The sequence below is a fragment of the Anolis sagrei genome, chromosome 2 (assembly GCF_037176765.1).
Source record: "Anolis sagrei isolate rAnoSag1 chromosome 2, rAnoSag1.mat, whole genome shotgun sequence".
In the NCBI taxonomy this organism is placed as follows: Eukaryota; Metazoa; Chordata; class Lepidosauria; order Squamata; family Dactyloidae; genus Anolis; species Anolis sagrei.
This window is the reverse complement of record NC_090022.1, coordinates 298362808-298385100: the sequence shown is the minus strand read 5'-3', so window position 1 is coordinate 298385100 and position 22293 is coordinate 298362808. Positions and strand designations below refer to the sequence as shown.

Genomic DNA, 22293 nt, shown 5'->3' with positions numbered 1-22293 from the left:
CCCAATGTTTTTTTCAGTTTTGCCATTGCCTGTTGTAGTTCAGGCTTTGATTGTGCCTGCACCTGATTTCTCTGGGACTTCCAGGGTTTCTGGGCCTGTTAGTCAACCTGTTGACACAGGGGATTCTGGGTCTACCTGTCTGTAGGAAAGTCAGCAGGAGCAACTAGAGATTTTAGAGACTGAAAATGAGTGGTCTCTGGCTGAAAGACAAATTCCAACAGAAGAGGATGATAGCGAAAGTCCAGGTGGTCAAATTAATGAGCATCTTTACGTTTTGTCAACATAGACTTTCACACAAGAAAGTCCAAAGGTCAAACACTTGTTAGCGAGGAAGCCTGTATCAGTTTCTCAAAGGAAAAACCACACTTTTCTCTCTACATTAGCTAGGCCAACTGAATCTTTGGTCAGTGGAAGCAACACTGGAGATTTAAGATAGAACTCCTGTCAAGTCAAGGGATTTTCAAGTGCCATGTCCCATATTTGTTCCTGTTTCCAAGTGTTGAGGACTGTCTTGAACTTCATATTTTGGATTTCCTCTGCTCTTGTATTCATGGTTTTTGGATGCTAGTCATGTACCTTGTTTTTTGTGGATTACCTCTGGTTTTTGGACTTTGGTTTCTGATACTATTTTGCTGAATTGCTTTTTATATATTCTACAATAAACTGCTTGCTATTTTACCTTGGACTGGTGTGTGTGTGTGTGTGTGTGTGTGTTAAGTGGAGTTCAACATCGCCTTCCTCTGAGGTTGAGAGCATGCTATTTTGCCCAAGGTGGGTTTCGAACCTTGGTCCTAGAATCCCAGCATCCTATTTCAATGCCCAAACATTATACCATGCTGGCCTCCCATATACAATTCTAGTACTACCAAAAGGTCTCCATTCAGATTATATTTAAAGATTTCCAAAAAGGGAGAGCCCATCACCCTCTCAGGTAGCTTATCCCCTGTCATAAAAGGGCAAGGGCCAAATCATTGTTTGGAAGAGGAGATGCAGAGCCTTGCTTCCGAAGGCTTCTCTCACCTGCCTGGCATTGACGTTGTAGGCTGCCAACTGGGCAAGGACCAAGGTGGCAGCATCACCCTCGGTGGCAAAGAGGTCATCCATCACTTCCCCGATGTTGCTGAAAGGCACCGGGATGCCCAGGAGGAGGGCCAGGGTGGGGACCAGGTTCACCTGCGGGACCGTCTGTGGCTCCTGAACCAAGGGAGGAAGGGAGCAAAGGAAACAAGGTAAAGAGAGGTGGCCTGCTTGTCTGCCTCACACTCAATTGCCCAAGAGAGCAGTTAAGGAGGTTGGGGGCAATCTCCTCCCAGTCGCTCCCCAAACCCTTGGAAGAATGGCTATACTCTATGTCAGGATTATTTAGTTATACATGTGTGTTTTTCAATGTGCTTCTATGTAATTCAAGATGGATTAAGATGTATCTCAAGATGGATTCTATTCTGCTCTATTGTGTATTAGAAAATACTATGCTGAGGCTGTGAAACTGTAACCTTGACAGAAATGAGATAATGTGTTCTCTGGCTGGGAAGAAGTGGGAGGAACTGGTCTCAGCCAGAAGTCAGATAAGCAGATGTTCAGAGACTGTTGTTTTTTGCCTATGAGTTCCTGTCTGTAGCTTGCTGTGAATAGACGTGTGTAGATGTACTTAGTAAAATGTAGTTTTTTGTTGTAACTGAAAGCTTGCAGAGTCCTCATTTTGAACACAGTGTCTGCTGATCTAGCAATCCTTCCGCTGGCAAACATCAATACTCTGACACTCTATCCCTGTTGTTGACCAGAAGTAACACCGCATCCCATCCAGGTTGGAGACAGCAACCTTCTCAAGCCTCCTCTCTTTAATGTTTTGTCTGTTTATAATGTGTTGTTTATTTCCTGAAATGTATGTCTTCTTTGGTTTGGAGTTTTCTTAGCTCTATATACTTGAGGCAGTGGGAGGGCCCCAAAGTGAATCGTTCCTTTGGCCATTAATAATTATTATTAATAGTAGTACTAACACAGCAAGATGAGTCCACAGCAGACACTCTGCTGGCTGTTGTATTGGATTATTATTATTATTATTATTATTAACTTTATTTGTACCCCGCTAGCATCTCCCGAAGGACTCGATGCGGCTTACACAGGCCGAAGCCTCAAAACAACAATACAATAGAGAGCATAACATCACAATAGCAAGCAAATCAGCAATAAACAAAATAGCATAACACCACAATAACAAAGCAAATCAAACAATAAGCAAAATAACAACAATAGCAGTACATCAAGACATTATTAAAACTGGTTCGGCCGGCGCACTGGGGTACAAGGATTAAAAGTGCTGAAATGGCAGGAGGCACGTGGGATTAAAAGTGCAGTGTGCAGCGACAATTAGTTATGCTAAGGTGCTACTAGGACTTGGGGTGGGGATTCCTAGTCTGAGAAGGCACAACGGAACAGCCAAGTTTTTAAATTCCTTCTGAAAACGGCTAGAGTAGGGGCCTGTCTGAGATCTTTTGGGAGGGCGTTCCAAAGTCGGGGGGCCGCCACAGAAAAGGCCCTGTCCCGTGTCCCCACCAAGCGCGCTTGCGACGTGGGTGGGATCACGAGCAGGGCCTCTCCAGATGACCGAAGCGAGCGTGTGGGTTCGTAGATGGTGATGCGGTCACGCAGGTAGGGTGGTCCCAAACCGTTTAGGGCTTTGTAGGTAAGCACCTGCACCTTGAATTGGGCTCGGAAAATGAATGGCAGCCAGTGGAGCTCCTTGAACAGAGGGGTAGACCTCTCTTGATAATGAGCCCCGGTTAGCATCCTGGCTGCTGCCCGCTGGACCAATTGAAGTTTCCGAGCCGTCTTCAAGGGCAGCCCCACGTAGAGCGCATTGCAGTAATCCATTCTAGAGGTGACCAAGGCATGGACCACCCCAGCCAGATCAGCCTTCACGAGGTATGGTCGCAGTTGGCGCGCAAGTCTCAGTTGCGCAAAGGCCCTCCCGGATACCGCCGACACCTGAGCCTCAAGTGTAAGCGAAGAATCCAAGAGGACGCCCAAACTGCGGACCTGTGGCTTTAGGGGGAGTGTAACCCCGTCCAACACAGGTGACCACCCTATACCCCGATCCGGTTTACGATCGACCAGGAGGACCTCTGTCTTGTCGGGATTGATCTTCAGCTTGTTCTTCCTCATCCAGATCGACACAGCGGCCAGGCACTCGTCTAGCACCTGAGAAGCCTCCTTGGAATTAGGTGGAAAAGAGTAGTAGAGTTGCGTGTCATCCGCGTAGAGATGGCACCCAACTCCAAAACTCCGGATGACCTCTCCCAGCGGTTTCATGTAGATGTTAAAAAGCATGGGCGACAAAATAGAGCCTTGCGGGACCCCACAGGTCAAAGGCCAGGGGTCAGAGCAGGCGTCTCCCAGCTTCACCATCTGAGTTCGTCCCTCCAGGAAGGACTGGAGCCACGACAAAACTGTGCCCCCAAGGCCCATCCCGGAGAGACGACCCAGAAGGATACCATGATCGATGGTATCGAAAGCCGCTGAGATGTCCAAGAGAACCAGCAGAGTCACACTCCCCCTGTCCAGCTCTCTGCGGAGGTCATCCACCAAGGCGACCAAGGCTGTCTCGGTGCCATGGCCAGGCCTGAAACCAGACTGTGCCTGATCTAGGTAGTTGGTATCGTCTAGGAAACCCTGGAGCTGAGAGGCGACCACCCTCTCCAGCACCTTACCCAAAAAGGGGAGGTTGGAGATCGGCCTGTAATTATTCAGCACCGTGGAGTCAAGGGAAGCTTTTTTGATAAGTGGGCGAACCACGGCCTGCTTCAAATTAGATGGAAAAATTCCTTGCTCCAACGATGCATTGATAATCGGTACAAACCAGTCAAGCAACCCCCCTCTGGCTGATTTAATGAGCCAAGATGGGCATGGGTCCAGAGATGAGGTGGTCGCTCTCACAGCCCCAATAATCTCCTCCACGGTTTCAGGAAGAACAAGCCTAAAAGAATCCCACAAAATTGGACAAGCAGGTGCCTCCGTCACCTCTCCTGGCACTGCGATGGAATTGGAGTCGAGCTCGAGACGTATCTGGGCGACTTTATCTGCAAAATGGTGTGCGAAATCGCGACACCGAGCTGCGGGGTCGTCAGGGACATCCTCCACCGCAGGTGGGTGGAGGAGTTCTCCCACGACCCGAAACAGCTCCGATGATCTATTTGCTGCAGATGCTATACGAGCGGTCGTGAATGACTTCCTGGCCGCCCGTATGGCCACGGAGTATGCCTTAAGAGAGGCTCTAGCCCGTGTTCGATCAGACGCATCTCGAGATTTCCTCCATTTGCGCTCTAGCCCCCTTCTCGTGTGCTTCATCACAGCCAGCTCCTCGGTGAACCAAGGAGATGGCCTGTCACGACGCAATGAGATGGGGCGTTCGGGTGCGATCATATCTAACGCCCTGGCCATCTCCCCGTTATAGAGAGTTACCAAGGCGTCGATAGAATCGCCAGGCTCCAAGGCAGGAAGAACCCTAAGATTCCTCAGGAATCCATCCGGATCCATCAGTCTCCTAGGGCGGACCATCTTAATTTGTCCTCCACCCCTGCGGAGGTTTAGGGTCGCAGTAAGTCTAAATGTGATCAGATGATGGTCAGACCATGACACTGGAAGGATGTTTTGATCTTCCACTCTGATCAATTCGTCGTCCGCCACAAAGACAAGGTCGAGAGTGTGCCCAGCTTGATGCGTGGGGCCGGATATTATCTGTGACAGTCCTATGGCCGTCATGGTGGCCATAAAGTCCTGAGCTGTGCCAGATAAGGTGGTCTCGGCATGAATGTTAAAGTCTCCCAGCACCACCAGGCGCTGGGAGACCAAGGCCGAATTAGAGACCACCTCCGCTAACTCAGACAGGGAAGCTGCTGGATCTCGGGGTGGACGATACACCAGCAGGAACCCCACACTGTCACGGCTCCCCACCCTCAAGTGGACGCACTCAAACCCAGAGGCTTGCGGGACAACGCATCTGGTCACGGCGATGGATTGCCGGAAGACCACTGCGACCCCTCCTCCCCGCCCCCCTTGTCTGGCCTGTTGATGCACTCCAAAACCTGGAGGGCACAGCTGGGAAAGGTTTACACCCCCCACCTCGTCCAACCAGGTCTCGGTAATGCATGCCAGATCCGCCCTCTCATCCAGGATCAAGTCCTGGATGGCCGCGGTCTTACCATTAACGGATCTGGCATTAATCAACAGGACCTTGAGACCAAGGGGGCTGCCAAGGAGCCTACCACTACCCACCTTTTCCAGGGTCGCAAAGACTCTGTTGCGCTTCTCCCTGGGATGTTTGTGATCCGCAAATCTCCTTCCCCACACAACTCGGATAGCACCCCCTTTCTCTGGAACCTTCCCCCCCCCCGCCCGACCAGAATCTAGTCAGCTCTCAGGGGAGGAAGTTGGGCTGGGAAATAGTCTCCCTTGGGCATTTGGTAGGGATGACTCTGATGTTGAGGTGGATAGAGAGGTATCAAGGGAGCTAAGTGGGCTGAATAAAGGGAGCGTTCTCGAGCGGAGAAGTGTGACTGGCTGAGTGGAGGCGACCGGGGCAGATGGGGTCTCAAAATTATACGAACCAGGAGGGGGGGCCGTAACTGGTGAGCTAGTTGTGGAGTTCGCCTGGGGGCCAGGTGGAGTGTGGTGGAACAAAGCCCCAGGATCAAACAAGGGGCGAATGTGAGGGTCCACAACTACCCTCCTAATAGTGATGCCCCATTTCTTTAGGCCAGGTTGTTTAGCCATTAGCTCACCAAGCCAAGTGCTGTCTTCAGGTGAAATTTGAAGACGGGTGGAGCGGTCAGAAGATTGGTAATCCCTCCACAACCACACTATGGCTTTTAGTCTTATATCCTGTGATCTTTTACCTAGGATTTGGGCCAAGGAATTACAGACTGCCCTCTTGGAGGTCCATCTGCCTCTGTTTATCATTAGATCGGCAATATCCACTGCAAAACTGTCCGTGGGGAGATGTTGATTCCGATCATAAAGTGCAGTGGGCTGATCCATGAGGCCGGATGTTGTGTTATTGGCCGTTCTCAGAGTAGCCAGCACAGTCCGCTGCCACTCCCAGATGTTTCCATTCCTATGTGTGCCCAGAGATTCTCCTTTTCCCTCAGATGTCTCATCATTAATCCCTCCCTCCCTCCCTCCTTCCACCCTATGTTCCGAATGCTCTAAAGTGCTTTCCTCCCCATTCCGGCACAAGTCCTTAGCTAAGTCTGCACAGAGAGAGTTTTCAGTCTTTGGAGGGTTAGATTGCACAGTAATTCCTGAGAAAGAGGCAAAGCCTCTAAGGAGATGGTCCATTTTCTCGTTCAAAAACCTGAGCTGAAACAACACATGGTTGAACGAGTCCTTCAGGAGGTCGTAAAAGTGCAAAATATCATTTTTCGCATAAGGGTCCGCTGTAGCCATTCCTATGTCAATAATTCACTCTCTCACCACTAGCACCAACCACTCTTATCAGTACTCACTCACCTCCAACTTACAGCACAATCAGTCAGTCCTCCAGGCATTCCACAACTCCCACACTGTTCACATCCTCCCACATTTCTCTCAGCCCACTGAAACCAAACTTATACACTCTCTCACACACAACTCAACCGCACCTTCCTATGAATTCGCTACTATCACGGACAACTCATGCGCTCTCCTGGGCTTCTTAACTCACACCATCTCAGGCAATCCTGTTCTCTCCTATCAATACTCCTGTTGCTCCTCGCACCTCCTAATATAATCAGCAATTAAAAACATATAACATATAGCTAACTATGATTATACTAATGAAATAAAAATAAAAATAAAAATAAAAATACAACTAGCCAAAGGAAAAAGTAGGAAAAGAAAATAAAAATAGTGAGAAAAAGAGTCAGATGGCGGCTGCAAATTCCTGCTGCAGGCGAAGCCTGATGAGTTCGTCGGCTCCTTCCAATGCTGGTGGCTGGATGGGGCGGCAACAGCTGGCTCCCTCTTCTTCACCCCTCCCGATGGCGTGGGGGCAGAGATGGCACAGCCTGGAGCTCAGCCGGCCCTTCCCCGGTGCGGCGAAAGGGCCGGTGGCTGGATGGGGCAGCAACAGCTGGCTCCCTCTTCTTCACCCCTCCCGATGGCGTGGGGGCAGAGATGGCACAGCCTGGAGCTCAGCCGGCCCTTCCCCGGTGCGGCGAAAGGGCCGGTGGCTGGATGGGGCAGCAACAGCTGGCTCCCTCTTCTTCACCCCTCCCGATGGCGTGGGGGCAGAGATGGCACAGCCTGGAGCTCAGCCGGCCCTTCCCCGGTGCGGCGAAAGGGCCGGTGGCTGGATGGGGCAGCAACAGCTGGCTCCCTCTTCTTCACCCCTCCCGATGGCGTGGGGGCAGAGATGGCACAGCCTGGAGCTCAGCCGGCCCTTCCCCGGTGCGGCGAAAGGGCCGGTGGCTGGATGGGGCAGCAACAGCTGGCTCCCTCTTCTTCACCCCTCCCGATGGCGTGGGGGCAGAGATGGCACAGCCTGGAGCTCAGCCGGCCCTTCCCCGGTGCGGCGAAAGGGCCGGTGGCTGGATGGGGCAGCAACAGCTGGCTCCCTCTTCTTCACCCCTCCCGATGGCGTGGGGGCAGAGATGGCACAGCCTGGAGCTCAGCCGGCCCTTCCCCGGTGCGGCGAAAGGGCCGGTGGCTGGATGGGGCAGCAACAGCTGGCTCCCTCTTCTTCACCCCTCCCGATGGCGTGGGGGCAGAGATGGCACAGCCTGGAGCTCAGCCGGCCCTTCCCCGGTGCGGCGAAAGGGCCGGTGGCTGGATGGGGCAGCAACAGCTGGCTCCCTCTTCTTCACCCCTCCCGATGGCGTGGGGGCAGAGATGGCACAGCCTGGAGCTCAGCCGGCCCTTCCCCGGTGCGGCGAAAGGGCCGGTGGCTGGATGGGGCAGCAACAGCTGGCTCCCTCTTCTTCACCCCTCCCGATGGCGTGGGGGCAGAGATGGCACAGCCTGGAGCTCAGCCGGCCCTTCCCCGGTGCGGCGAAAGGGCCGGTGGCTGGATGGGGCAGCAACAGCTGGCTCCCTCTTCTTCACCCCTCCCGATGGCGTGGGGGCAGAGATGGCACAGCCTGGAGCTCAGCCGGCCCTTCCCCGGTGCGGCGAAAGGGCCGGTGGCTGGATGGGGCAGCAACAGCTGGCTCCCTCTTCTTCACCCCTCCCAATGGCGTGGGGGCAGAGATGGCACAGCCTGGAGCTCAGCCGGCCCTTCCCCGGTGCGGCGAAAGGGCCGGTGGCTGGATGGGGCAGCAACAGCTGGCTCCCTCTTCTTCACCCCTCCCGATGGCTTGGGGGGGGGGGCTGAGCAGACGGCTGAACGGGCCTTCACTCACCTCCTCCGGAAACAGCTGGGAAGGGGAGGCCGTGAGGGGAAAAAAAAATCGGGGGCAATTGGATCTCGCCCCAGGAGCTGGCAGTGCTGTGTGTGTTCACAGCGCCATCTTGGAGAAAAAAAAATCACACGCCGGACACCTCCCAAGTGTCTAGGACTATGTGATGTATCGCCGAATAATGTGTGCAGATCCCAGTGTGGCCTTTTGCAACTGGAAGATGGTCATTTTGTCAGCGCGGATTGTGTTTAAGTGCAGGCCAAGGTCTTTAGGCACTGCACCCAGTGTGCTGATCACCACAGGGACCATATTTACTGGCTTGTGCCACAGTCTTTGCAGTTTGATCTTTAAATCCTCATATGGTGTCATCTTTTCCAGTTGTTTCTCTTCAATCCCGGGATTGCAACATCGACAATCCATACTTTGTTTTTTAACACAACCGTGAGGTCAGGAGTGTTGTGCTCCAAAACTCTGTCTGTCTGAATCCGGAAGTCCCTGAGTAGCTTGACGTGTTTGTTTATTATTATTATTATTATTATTATTATTATTATTATTATGGCACAGGCCAGTCAAGGTGGTCCCAGTGGTGATCGGCACACTGGGTGCAGTGCCTAAAGACCTTGACCTGTGCTTACACACAGTTACTATCTGCCAGCCGCAAAAGGCCACCTTACTGGGATCTGTACGCATTATTCACCAATATATCACACAGTCCTAGACACTTGGGAAGTATCTGATCTGTGATCCAATACAACAGCCAGCAGAGTGATCTTGTTTGCTATGGACCCATCTTGTTGTGTATCAAATAATAATAATAATAATAATAATAATAATAATAAACTTTATTTATATTCCGCCCTATTTCCCCAAAGGGATTCAGGGCAGATTCCAATCACAAAAAAGACAAGCATTCAATGGCTGATCATAACAACTAATATACATCATAACAAAAATTAAACTCCACAACATATAAAAACAAATTAAAGCTTAGCCAATTATAATAAAATTTAAACATCCTATTATACCAGACATAAAATAAACATAAAGCAAACATAAAACAGAAGTGTCAATTTCCCAGAGTCAACAGGGTTCCTTGGGAGCATATAAATTGATCACTGCTCAAGATTACTTTTCCTCTATGCACACAGCCCTGCCCTCCCTCCTGCTCACCTGAGACGGAGGCGTCCAAAACAAGGGTGCTTTGCTGTACACAAAGAGAGCGGCGTTGACTTCCTCCTCGGTGTCTCCCCCGTGGTCTCCGGTCCCCGTCATGCCGTGGTCCCCTGCCACCAAGAGCAGTGTGTCATTCGCCAGGTGGTCAACCAGTGACCTATCCATCAACAACACGGGACATGAGCTGCGCCCTCAGACCCAGCCGCATGTGACAACTGGAAAGAGGGTACGTGCTGACTACTGTATCCGCACTAATGCTTTATGGGGTGCCACCCTTTGAGTCCAATACTCAACCCAGGCCCTTTCTGGCTCATACTCTGAGACGTTATTCTGCATGTACCACTATGCACCCCAACCATGGAAGGATGGGTGCACATTTTAAGCCTGAGGAAACAGGAGGCAGAGCTACAACAGCCCAGATCCATACACCCTAGCTCAACCCCAGTGGACAAAGATATCTTGGTTCAGAAAAGTGCTCACCCTTTTCTATGGCGCGTGGCCCAGGTGAAGCAGGAGGAAGAGCATGGAAGAGGGGGGCTCACCTGAGCACTTCGTCCATCTGGGAGAGCTTCTTGGCCATTTCGGGGTGATCTGGCCCGTGTTTATGGCCACAGTGATCCACGCCCAGGAAGTGGGCAATCAGCAGGTCCCATTCGCCACCGTCCACTGAGGCACAAAGAAGGGAGAGAGAAAGTACTGTATATACTCAAGTATAAGCCTAGTTTTTCAGCCCCTTTTTTAGGCTGAAAAAGCTCCCCTCGGCTTATACTCGAGTCAAGGATATTTATTATTTTACTCTGTTATTAGTATTATTTTTATTTCATGTATTATTTTACTCTATTTATTATTATTACATTTACAGTATTTTACCTTATTATTACTATTACTAAAGCTGACTGGCACAACTTGGGGATCACAACCAGACACAGTGAAGACATCTGCCCTTGCGCTGTGCTACTCTGCTGCTGAGTATGCATGCCCAGTGTGGAACACATCTCACCACACTAAAACAGTGGATGTGGCTCTGAATGAGGCATGCCGCATTATCACGGGGTGTCTGCGCCCTACACCACTGGAGAAATTACACTGCTTAGCCGGTATTGCACCACCTGACATCCGCCGGGAAGTGGCAGCCAATAGTGAAAGGACCAAGGCAGAGACATCTCTAGCTCATCCCTTGTTTGGGTATCAGCCAGCATGTCAACGACTTAAATCTAGAAATAATTTTCTAAGATCTACAGAGACACTCGCTGGAACACCTCAACAAGCGAGAGTCCAAAAGTGGCAGGCTCAAACCCAGAACCTCAACCAATGGCTGATACCAAATGAGAGACTCCCCCCTGGGCACACAGAGGACTGAGCAACTTGGAAGGCGCTGAACAAACTGCGCTCTGGCACCACAAGATGCAGAGCCAACCTTCAGAAATGGGGCCACAAAGTGAAATCCTCGACGTGCGAGTGCGGAGAGGAGCAAACCACAGACCACCTGCTGCAATGCACCCTGAGCCCTGTCACATGCACCATGGAGGACCTCCTTGCGGCAACACCAGAGGCACTCCAAGTGGCCAGAGACTGGTCAAAGGACATTTAATCAACTACCAACCTCACACATTTTGTATTTTCTGTTTGTTTCCTTTGTTCTGTTAGAAATGTAATATAACTGACTGGCTGCCCTGACATGAGAAATAAATATATTATTATTATTATTATTATTATTATTATTATTATTATTATTACATGTATTATTTTACACTATTTATTATTATTATTACATTTATTATTTTACTTTATTATTATTACATTTATTATTTTACTCTATTATTACATTTATTATTCTACTCTATTGTTATAATTGCATTTCCATTATTTTACCTTATTATTATTATATTTATTATTTTACTCTCTTTATTATTGTTGGAAGGATACATAAGCACATTTACATTGAAGATATGTAATGATTTAAGCAGAGTTGGGCAGTCTTTTCTCAAATTACAGTTTTATGTAAATATTAAAAAAACATTTCACCTCCTGATGCCTCAATTAATGTAATTTTATTGGTATCTATTTTTATTTTGAAATTTATCTGTAGTGTCTGTATTTCCCACCCTCGGCTTATACTCGAGTCAATATGTTTTCCCAGTTTTTTGTGATAAAATTAGGAGCCTTGGCTTATATTCGGGTTGGCTTATACTCAAGTATAAACGGTAAGTCAAACTGCAAGAAAGTGAGGTGTCCACAGTCTGGACCTTCTACACCAGTGGTTTCAATCTGTGGGTCCCCAGATGTTTTTGGCCTACAACTCCCAGAAATCCCAGCCAGTTTACCAGCTGTTAGGATTTCTGGGAGTTGAAGGCCAAAACATCTGGGGACCCACAGGTTCTGATCTTTCTGCAGGATGACGAGGCAGCTTCCTGGATTGCAGATTCCTGTACATGCTCCCGATGGGGCCGATAGTGTGCCTTCTGAAGAAGAAACAGCAAGCTATGCCTTTCGATAGAGACAGTGAAATCCCACAAGTGCAGGTGGAGACTCCTTTTAGTTCTCAGAGTGATCCGGCCCAGCTGGGCAGAGATAAGGAGTTGTATAGCCTTGAAGATAATGGTGAATTAATGAGCAGACAGGACCGGTTGTAATTAAGGGTTCGCAGAAGCACACGCCTTGCCAGCAAGCGGGAAGCCAAAGGTCAACGCAATGCTTTCATGTCAGGGAAGCTTATTTAATGATGTGGTTGACAGGCATTTCTTGTCAGTCCAATGTTGCTTCTTACCCGTTAACTTCTGTGGAATTGCCTTGGCTTTTGCAGCACGCTCCTGGCTTCTTGAAGACTGGGATTCTGATCCTGATTTTACCTGTTTGTCATGGACTCTTGTTTGACCATTGCTAAGGGATTATGCTTCATGTTATTTGCCTGTGGATCTTGGGAACCTTGCCTTTGCATTTAAGACTCTGTTTTCTCTATTGAACTTTTGCATCTTTATTTCTCTGTTTTGCTTTTGCTTTTTCTCAATAAACTACAAAACTACATACTTGGTGTGTGGTGGTGTCGAGCAAGGTAAAAATTACCCTGAGTTGCAACAGTAAGGTGGTCTTTTGCAGCTGGCAGATGGTAATTTTGTCAGTGCCGATTGTGTTTAAGTGCAGGTCAAGGTCTATTATTATTATTATTATTATTATTATTATTATTATTAGGATACCTGGTACCTTAACTTGAACTAATAGAGTCACTTCTGCAAGAACAGGAGTTTTATGACTGCATAGAACCATTGACATAACTGTCAGGAAGTTCTTTGTAATGTTCAGGTGGAATTTCTTTTCCTGCGATTTGAATCCTTTGCTCTATTGCAGTGTTTCTCAACCTGGGGGTCTCAACCTGTGGGGGTCATGAGGGGGCGTCAGGGGGGTCACCAAAGACCATCAGAAAACACAGTATTTTTTGTTGGTCATGGGGTTTCTGTGTGGGTAGTCCAGCCCTATTCTATCGTTGATATGGTTCAGAATGCTCTTTGATTGTAGGTGAACTATAAATCCCAGCAACTACAACTTCCAAATGTCAAGTCTATTTCCCCCAAACTCCACCACTGTTCACATTTGGGCTTATTGAGTATTTGTGCTAAGTTTGGTCCAGATCCATCGTTGTTTGAGTCCACAGTGCTGCCTGGATGTAGGTGAACTACAACTCCAAAACCCAAGGTCAATGCCCACCAAACCTTTCCAGTATTTTCTCTTGGTCATGGGAGTTCTGGTTCAATTCCATTGTTGGTGGAGTTCAGCATGCTCTCCGATTGTAGGTGAACTATACATCTCAGCAACTACAACTCCCAAATGACAAAATCAATCCACCCCAACCCCACCAAGTATTCAAATTTGGGCATATTGGGTATTTGTTTTGCTTGATGTTTTTATTTGCTTATGAGTTTATTGTGTATTGTAAGTTGTTGTTTATTGGTTGCTTTGGCCTTTGTAAGTCGCATCGGGTCCTGCGGGAGATTTTGCGGGGTATAAATAAAGTTAATAACAATAATAGTAATAATAATTTGTGCCAAATTTGGTCCAGCGAATGAAAATACATCCTGCATATCAGATATTTACATGACGATTTATAATGGTAGCAAATATAGAGTTATGAAGTAGCAATGAAAATAATTTTATGGTTGGGGGTCACCACAACAGGAGGAACTGTATTAGGAAGGTTGAGAAACACTGCTCTATTGTGTCCCAGTGTTTGCAGGAGAAAATAAGTTTGCCCTTTTCCTCCTCAATGTGGCCTCCTTTCAAATATTTCAAACACTGCAGAGCTGCAGCCTTCGGGGCAAGGCTCTCCTTCAAGGTCATTTGCAGGGAAGTGATTGACCTTGTCTCAAAGAGGCTCCCAGCATGCCTCTCTCCGCCCCGCCCCTCCAAGTCCCTCCAACACAGTTCTACCTGGAAGGCAGTGGATTTTTTTCCAGCAGCCTTGCACAGAGGAAGACCAGCCAAATCCAAACCCAAGCCCTGCCCAGCCCTGCAGGAAGGACGACAACTCACCTGTCTGATACAAATGCTGCAAAATCCCGTCGTCGACAGTGTGAAGATCCTTCACGTTGAACGATGGGAAAAAGTAAGAGCGAAAGAAGGCTCCGGGGAAGAGGCCGTCCCACGTGTCGTCCCCCATGAAGACCACCCTTTTCCCTGCAAGAAATGCAGGAGGCACATTCAAGGAAGGGTCACCACATTAGTCACTCCCAGGCTTCAGGAACCCTTGCTTTGATCTTCCCATCCCTATTGTTTCCTCCAGGTTCACTCACAAAGTGTCGCTCTTACAGTAAGTGTAGAGGTTTTTGATGCCTCCTTCGCTGAGATGAAAGCCACAACATTAGACAACCAAACTGCTTCACCTCTAAGTCTTTCAATAGATAGCACAGGCATAGGCAAACTTGGGTCCTCCAGGTGTTTTGGACGTCAACTCCCACCATTCCTAATAGCCTCAGGCCCCTTCCTTTTCCCCCTCAGCCATACTAAAGGTTCCCAACCTTTGGTCCTCCAGGTGCTCCCAGAAATCCCAAACATCTTACCAGCTGTTAGGAATTGTGGGAATTGAAGTCCAAGACAGCTGGAGGACCAAAGGTTGGCAACCACTGTTCTATACCATAATATGGTAATAATTCAAAACAAAAATATCCAGGGTGAGATGGAGCCTTAAAAATATTTTGAGCTTTCTTAAGACAGCGGGAATTATACAGTTCTTCCAAAGAGCGGAGAAAGTGAGCAACCAACAATTCTCTGGGCAGGAGAGACAAGTCTCCCTCTGGCAAAAATATGATAGCTGGGACCCTACGCTGGCTGTGCAAGATGGGTTTGAATTAATGAGGGGAACACGTGTGTAAGACAGCGCAGCGAGTGAGAGACACAGCTGCGTCAGAGTTGTGGGAACATTGTTCACCAGAAAGGGGGAAAGAAAACATTTCTATCCTGTTTACTGTCTTCAAAAGCAGTTGTTTATTATTTAACAGTAAATCACTCTAACATTATTTCACTCGCCTTAAGCAATACGTTTGGCTGTTTGTTGTCCCCCGCTCCCTTTCTGTCCCCCTGTCCTGTCCCCCCCTTGCTATTCCCCCTTCCCTTCATTAATTCTGACCTGTGTCGCACAAGTAGCGTAGCGTAGGGTCCCAGCTATCATACTTTCGCCCAAATTCCTATCTGCCACTGTGCAATTAGTAAACCATATGCAGATAAAACAGGTTAGTAAAGGAAAGGATAAGCAAAGGAAAAGTGAGGTGAGGTGAGGTGGGGTAGGGGGGAGGGCAGCATCTGAATAAGAAGCACGCAATGCTGAGAAAAGGGGAGATGCAACAAGTCTCCTTCACGAGCCACCCACCGTTCTGTGCCATCTGCCAGATGAGGTTGTCCTCCTGGATGGCATACGAGGCAAAGTTGCTCCCAGCGTCGATGAAGGTGGGTAAGGAGCCAGTGGTGAAGCCCTTGATGCGCTGCATGGTCGTGGTGGGGGGATCAGCCCTGAAGCGGAAGAGGCGGCCATGGTGGGGCTGCCCAATGGTCAGCTGGTGCAGGAACCCAAGTTTGTTCTCGTAGGGACGGGGCTCCTGCAGGGAAGGGTCAAACTGGGCAAACTCGAACTTCAGGGCATCGATGACAAGCAGGATGGCTCTGGAGAAGCGCTGTGGAAGCCAGCAGGAGCCAAAATCCACCCGAAAGGGAGACGCCAACGCGTCGGAGCAGGAGCTGTGGTTGGCCAGCTCCACTCGCATGAGGAGGAAGCCACTGGTGAAGAGGCCAATGGCGGAGAAGAAGAGGAAGCAGATCCAGGCCAGGAAGAGCAGCACTGGGACTCTCTGCATCCTGTGGGGGGAAAGAGACATAGAGAGGCTGAGGGCATGGGCAGACCTTGCATTTCAGAATCTATCCCAGGAATTGACCAACGTGGACCCTCCAAGTGTTTTGGACTTCAATTCCCACAATTCCTAACAGCCAGTAGGTTGTTAGGAATTGTAGGAATTGAAGTCCAAAACAGCTGGAGGGCCCATGTTGGCCAATGTCTGGCCAAGGCCCAGAAACACCAAAATTTCTGGAAGAAAGAGGAGTTTCCCTCCTGATAAAACCCAGTGTTCAGGAGCTAAAACATAGGACAAGTGTGTTGTAAACATTTCCTCCCACAAAATATCTTTTTTTGGTTTTCTTAAGCAAAGCAGGCTTATCGAGTTATAATAATAATATTAATAAATAATAATAAAACTTTATTTATACCCCGCTACCATCACCCCAAGGGACTTTCATGAGGCCGAGCCCACAATACAAACAATACAAGCAATACAAGCAATAACAGGTAAAAATGCAAAGCAATTAATAATAAAACACATACACAAATAGTATAACATTAAACAAATACAGTGCACATTTAAAACTATGGCTGGGCCAAATGTAATAAAAGTTTGAAAAATAATGCTAGGCATGGACAAGATGCAGGAGATGGGGCGTTGATGGAGATATACAAGCAGTCCTAAATCAATATAAAGTGCTTTGTGGGACATAGTGCTAAGGGTTCATTATTCTGGGAAGGCACACTGGAACAACCACGTTTTCAAGCTCCTCCTAAAAACTGCCAAAGAGAGGGCCTGCCTGATCTTAGGGAGTGAGTTCCAGAGTCGAGGGGCCACCACCGAGAAGGCCCTCTCTCTCATCCCACTAATCGTGTTTGCGATGCAGGTGGCAGCGCGAGTAGGGGCTCTCCAGATGATCGAAGAGATCATGTGGGTTTGTACACAGAGATGCGGTCACGCAGGTAGGCAGGTCCCAAACAGTTCAGGGCTTTGTAGGTAAGAACTTGCACCTGGAATTGGGTCTGGAAAAGGAATGGCAGCCAGTGGAGCACCTTAAACAGGAGGGTTGACCGCTCCCTGTAAGGAGCACCAGTTGACAACCTGGCCGCCACCCATTGGACCAGCTGAAATTTCCGAGCCGTTTTCAAGGGCAGCCCCACGTAGAGCGCATTACAGTAATCCAATCTGGAGGTGACTAAGACATAGACCACCCTGGCCAGATCCACCTTCACGAGGTATGGTCATTGTTGGCGCACAAGTCTTAATTGTGCAAAGGCCCTCCCGGCCACCGCCGACGCTTGAGCCTCAAGCGTAAGTGATGAGTCCATGAGGACACCCAGACTGCGGACCTGTGACTTCAGGGAGAGTGCAACCCCGTCCAGCACAGGTTGCCACCCTATACTCCGATCCGGTTTACGATCGAACAGGAGGACCTCTGTCTTGTCGGGATTAATCTTCAGTTTGTTCCTCCTCATCCAGACAGCCACAGCGGCCAGGCACTCGTCCTGTTCTATTAGTAACCCAACTCCTTTAGAAAAGAGATCCATACCAGCTGTGACTCTCTTTACACACAATTCTTGGTACATAGTGTTCTTCTAGATTCATTTTTGGGCAATGCTGCGTTTGGGCGCTGCGTATACCATGGAGCTGTGGACAAGTCTACAGAGGGACCACCAAACGCACAAATGGAAGGCACTGCAGACTCCTTCAACCAGAGAAGTCAGCCATAGCAGAGCACCTGATGAACCAACCTGGACACAGCATATTATTTGAGAACACAGAAGTGCTGGACCACTCTCACAACCACAATGTCAGACTACACAGAGAAGCCACTGAAATCCACAAACATGTGGACAATCTCAACAGAAAGGAGGAAACCATGAAAATGAACAAAATCTGGCTACCAGTATTAAAAAACTCTAAAATTAGAACAGCAAAACAACAGAGAGGAAACAAACAAGGACACCTAATCACTTCTCAACAAAAGATTGCTCCAGGCACTGCCATGCCATCAAATACTAATCAAGGGGGTCAGTATAGAATCATAGAATCAAAGAGTTGGAAGAGACCTCATGGGCCATCCATTCCAACTCCATTCTGCCAAGAAGCAGGAATACTGCATTCAAATCACCCCTGACAGATGGCCATCCAGCCTCTGTTTAAAAGCTTCCAAAGAAGGAGCCTCCTGAGGCTTTGTGTTTTCCCAGTGGGGAATTTGTTATCTCACATTTCAGACACATTGCTGTGGACAAACAAGGGGCCTCCACCACACTCTGGGGCAGAGAGTTCCACTGCTGAACGGCTCTCAGAGTCAGGAAGTTCTTCCTCATGTTCAGATAGAATCTCCTCTCTTGTAGTTTGAAGCCATGGCTCCATTGCGTCCTAGTCTCCAGGGAAGCAGAAAACAAGCTTGCTCCCTCCTCCTCCCTGTGGCTTCCTCTCACATATTTATACATGGCTATCATATCCCCTCTCAGCCTTCTCTTCTTCAGGCTAAACATGCCCAGCTCCTTAAGCCGCTCCTCATAGGACTTGTTCTCCAGACCCTTGATCATTTTAGTCGCCCTCCTCTGGACACATTCCAGTAGAAACATTCACACCTAGCTCCAGCAGACAAGAGTCCTTTGTCCCACCCTGGTCATTCCACAGATATATAAACTTTTTTTCCTAGTTCCGACAGACCTCACTACCTCTGAGGATGCTTGCCATAGATGCAGGCGAAACGTCAGGAGAGAATGCCTCTAGACCATGGCCACATAGCCCGAAAAAACCTACAACCCAATGCATAATATTATAATATCTAATATAATATTATATATAATAAAATACTGTAAAAATAATAATATATACTGTAATAATACTACTACAAGGGGCACTGTTGTGATATCATGCAGGAATGACACAACCCGATCCTTCCCAACAGATGGCCATGCTGCCTCTGCTGGAAAACCTCCCTTTCCCCATTGTGCCCAAGTCCTGCTTCCTCTCCACAGTGGGGCGCCTCTGAGGCGTGGGGACTTCCCTCCGTGGAAGCACCTGGGAGCGGATGGAGCAGGTGCAGAAGCTCCTTTACCTGCCCTCTTGCTTCTGAGGAAGGGGACCGGAAGCGGAAGGGCAGGAAGAGAGCTGCCAGGGCACGCATGCGTGGTCCGTCCTCACCCGGCGCTCCCCCTAGCGGCAGGCGAGGGTCTCCTTCTCCCTCCCAGGGAGCACTGCCGGATACCGCCGCTAGGGGGAGCGTACTGCGCATGCGTACCGTGGCAGCTCAAGTTTAGACTGCCCTTAGCTGAACTTACTGATGATGATCGTGCCATCACCGCTCAAGCAGGGAGCTTTGAGATGGTTGAACAGAAGCTCTCCGAAGCTCTAGGTGCTCTTACTGCCTACTACAGGGAAAGCCAGCTGATCCCTAATCCATCTAAAACACAGACATGTGCTTTTCACCTTAAGAACAGACAAGCATCCCAACCTCTGAGGATTATTACCTGGGAAGGATCCCACTGGAGCATTGCAGCGCACCCAAATACCTGGGAGTCACTCTGGACTGTGCTCTGACCTACAAGAAGCACTGCCTGAACATCAAGCAAAAAGTGGGCACTAGAAACAATATCATACGAAAGCTGACTGGCACAACCTGGGGATTACAACCAGACACAGTGAAGACATCCACCATTGCGCTTTGCTACTCTGCTGCAGAGTATGCATGCCCAGTGTGGAACACATCTCAACACACTAAAGCAGTGGATGTGGCTCTTAATGAGACATGCCGCATTATCCCAGGGTGTCTGCACCCTACACCACTGGATAAATTACACTGCTTAGCCGGTATTGCACCACCTGACATCCGCCGGGATGCAGCCAATAGTGAAAGGACCAAGGCAGAGACATCTCCAGCTCATCCCCTGTTTGGGTATCAGCCAGCACGTCAACGACTTAAATAAAAAAATAGTTTTCTAAGATCTACAGAGACACTCGCTGAAACACCTCAGCAAGCGAGAGTCCAAAAGTGGCAGGCTCAAACCCAGCACCTCAATCCATGGGTGATACCAGATGAGAGACTCCCTCCTGGGCACACAGAAGACTGGGCGACTTGGAAGGCGCTGAACAGACTGCGCTCTGGCACCACGAGATGCAGAGCCAATCTTAAGAAATGGGGCTACAAAGTGGTATCCACGACATGCGAGTGTGGAGAAGAGCAAACCACTGACCACCTACTGCAATGCACCCTGAGCCCTGCTACATGCACAATGGAGAACCTTCTTGCAGCAACACCAGAAGCACTCCAAGTGGCCAAAAACTGGTCAAAGGACATTTAATCAACTACCAAACTCACAAGTTTTGTATTTTGTCTGTTTGTTTGCTTTGTTTTGTTAGAAATGTAATATAATGGACTGGTTGCTCTGACATGACAAATAAATAAACAAATAAATCCTTTCTTTCTCTCCTTCCTTCCCTCTTTTTCTTTCCCTTCTTCTTTCTTCCTTCTCTACCTGTTTCTTTCCTCCCTCCCTTTGCTCTTTGGTTCCATCCTTCCTTGTCTCTTTCCTTCCTTCCTTCCTTCCTTCCTTCCTTTCTTCCTTCCTTCCTTCCTTCTCTCCCTCCCTCTTTCTTTCATTCCTTCTCTCCTTCCTTCCTTCCCCCTTTCCTTCCTTCTTTCACTTTATTTCCTTCTCTCCTTCCTTCCTTTTCTACCTTTCTTTCTTTCCTTCCTTCCCTCCTTCTTTCCCTTTCATTTCTTCCTTCTCTCCTTCCTGTGTATGTGTTTTGTGTGTATATATATGCATATAAGTGTGTATATATTTCTGTATATGTGTATATACGTGTATTTGCATGTATATATGTAGTTTTGTGATGTTTTGTAATGTATTTTTGGGGGGGGTTTGGCTTTTTACGTCCCTTCTGCTATGTTTTTCAGTGTTTTTATGAGTGATAGTCACTTGTTGTCCTGTTAGGTGTATTGTGTCCAAATTTGGTGTCAATACATGCAGTTGTTTTTGAGTTATGTTAATCCCACAAACAAACATGACATTTTTATTTATATAGACTAGCTGTCCCCTGCCACGCATTGCTGTGGCCTAGTCGGTGTGTATATGTTTTGTGTGTGTATATATGTGCATATGTGTATATATGTGTTTTTGTATATATGTGGTTTTGTGCATGTGCTGTAATGTATTTTTGAGTGGTTTTTTTTTTTTTTTTTGCTTTTTAAGTCCCTTCTGCTGTGTTTTTCAGTGTATTTATGAGTGATGGTCACCCGTTGGCCTGATAGGTGTCTTGTGTCCAAATTTCATGTCAATTCGTCCAGTGGTTTTTGAGTTATGCTAATCCCACAAACGAACATTACATTTTTATTTATATAGATTACCAGCCATACCCTGCCACGCGTTGCTGTGGCCCACATGGGGGTTCTGTGTGGGAGGTTTGGCCCAATTCTATCGTTGGTGTGGTTCAGAATGCTCTGTGATTATAGGTGAACTACAAATCCCAGCAACTACAACTCCCAAATGTCAAGATTCTATTTTCCCCAAACTCCACCAGTGTTGACATTTGGGCATATTGAGTATTTTGTGTAGTTTGGTCCAGATCCATCATTGTTTGAGTCTACAGTCATCTCTGGATGTAGGTGAACTACAACTCCAAAACCAAAGGACACTGCCCACCAAGCCCTTCCTGTATTTTCTGTTGATCATGGGAGAACTGTGTGCCAAGTTTGGTTCAATTCCATCGTTGGTGGGGCTCAGAATGCTCTTTGATTGTAGGTGAACTATGAATCCCAGCAACTACAATTCCCAAGTGACAAAATTAATTTTTTGAGTGAAGGACATACATTAGGTTGTTAGGTGTCTTGTGTCCAAATTTGGTGTCAATTCCCCCAGTGGGTTTTGAGTTATGTTAATCCCACAAACGAACATTACATGTTTATCTATATAGACTAGCTGTACCCACCATGCGTTGCTGTGGCCCAACGTTCCCTCTTTCTCTCCTTCTTTTCCTCCTTCCTTCACTCCCTCTTTCCTTCCTTCCCGTCTTTCCTTCTCTTCTTCCTTCCTTCTCTATCTCTTTCCTTCCTTCCCCCTTTTTCTTTCTCTTCCACTGTCTTTTTCTTCCTTCTCTCTTTCTCTACACCTTCCCACCTTCCTTCCTTCTTTCCCTTTTTTCTTTCCTTCCCTCCTTCCTTCTCTAACTTTCCTTCCTTCCCACTTTTTTCTCTTCTTCTGTCTCTTTTCTTCCTCTTTCCTTCCCTCCTTCTCTGCATCTTCTCCTTCTCCATTTCCTCTTTCCCTTTTTTCTTTCCTTCTCTCCTTCCTTCCTTCCCCTTCCTTCCTTCCCACTTTTCTCTCTCTTCTTCTGTCTCTTTCCTTCCTCTTTCCTTCCCTCTTTCTCTACATCTTCCCCCTTCCCCCATTTTCTCTTTCCCTTTTTTCTTTTCTTCT

General features: G+C 48.2%; 1 protein-coding gene across 2 annotated transcripts in view; it reads right to left on the bottom strand.

Annotated features, from left to right (window-relative positions):
• Positions 1 to 18971, bottom strand: part of PIGO (phosphatidylinositol glycan anchor biosynthesis class O) — a 31673-nt gene extending 12702 nt beyond the window's left edge. The window contains exons 1-6 of one of the 2 annotated variants that reach the window (XM_060761165.2): positions 18933 to 18971; positions 15400 to 15881; positions 14067 to 14210; positions 10085 to 10208; positions 9540 to 9699; positions 1021 to 1194 (exon numbers count right to left, since the gene is read on the bottom strand). In XM_060761165.2, coding sequence (XP_060617148.2) covers positions 1021 to 1194; positions 9540 to 9699; positions 10085 to 10208; positions 14067 to 14210; positions 15400 to 15880 — 1083 coding nt within the window. In that variant the 5' untranslated portion in view covers position 15881; positions 18933 to 18971. Of the gene's footprint in view, positions 1 to 1020; positions 1195 to 9539; positions 9700 to 10084; positions 10209 to 14066; positions 14211 to 15399; positions 15882 to 18895 lie in introns of both variants that reach the window. The other variant, XM_060761166.2, reaches the window with a different exon arrangement.
• Between the last annotated feature and the right edge of the window lie 3322 nt (positions 18972 to 22293).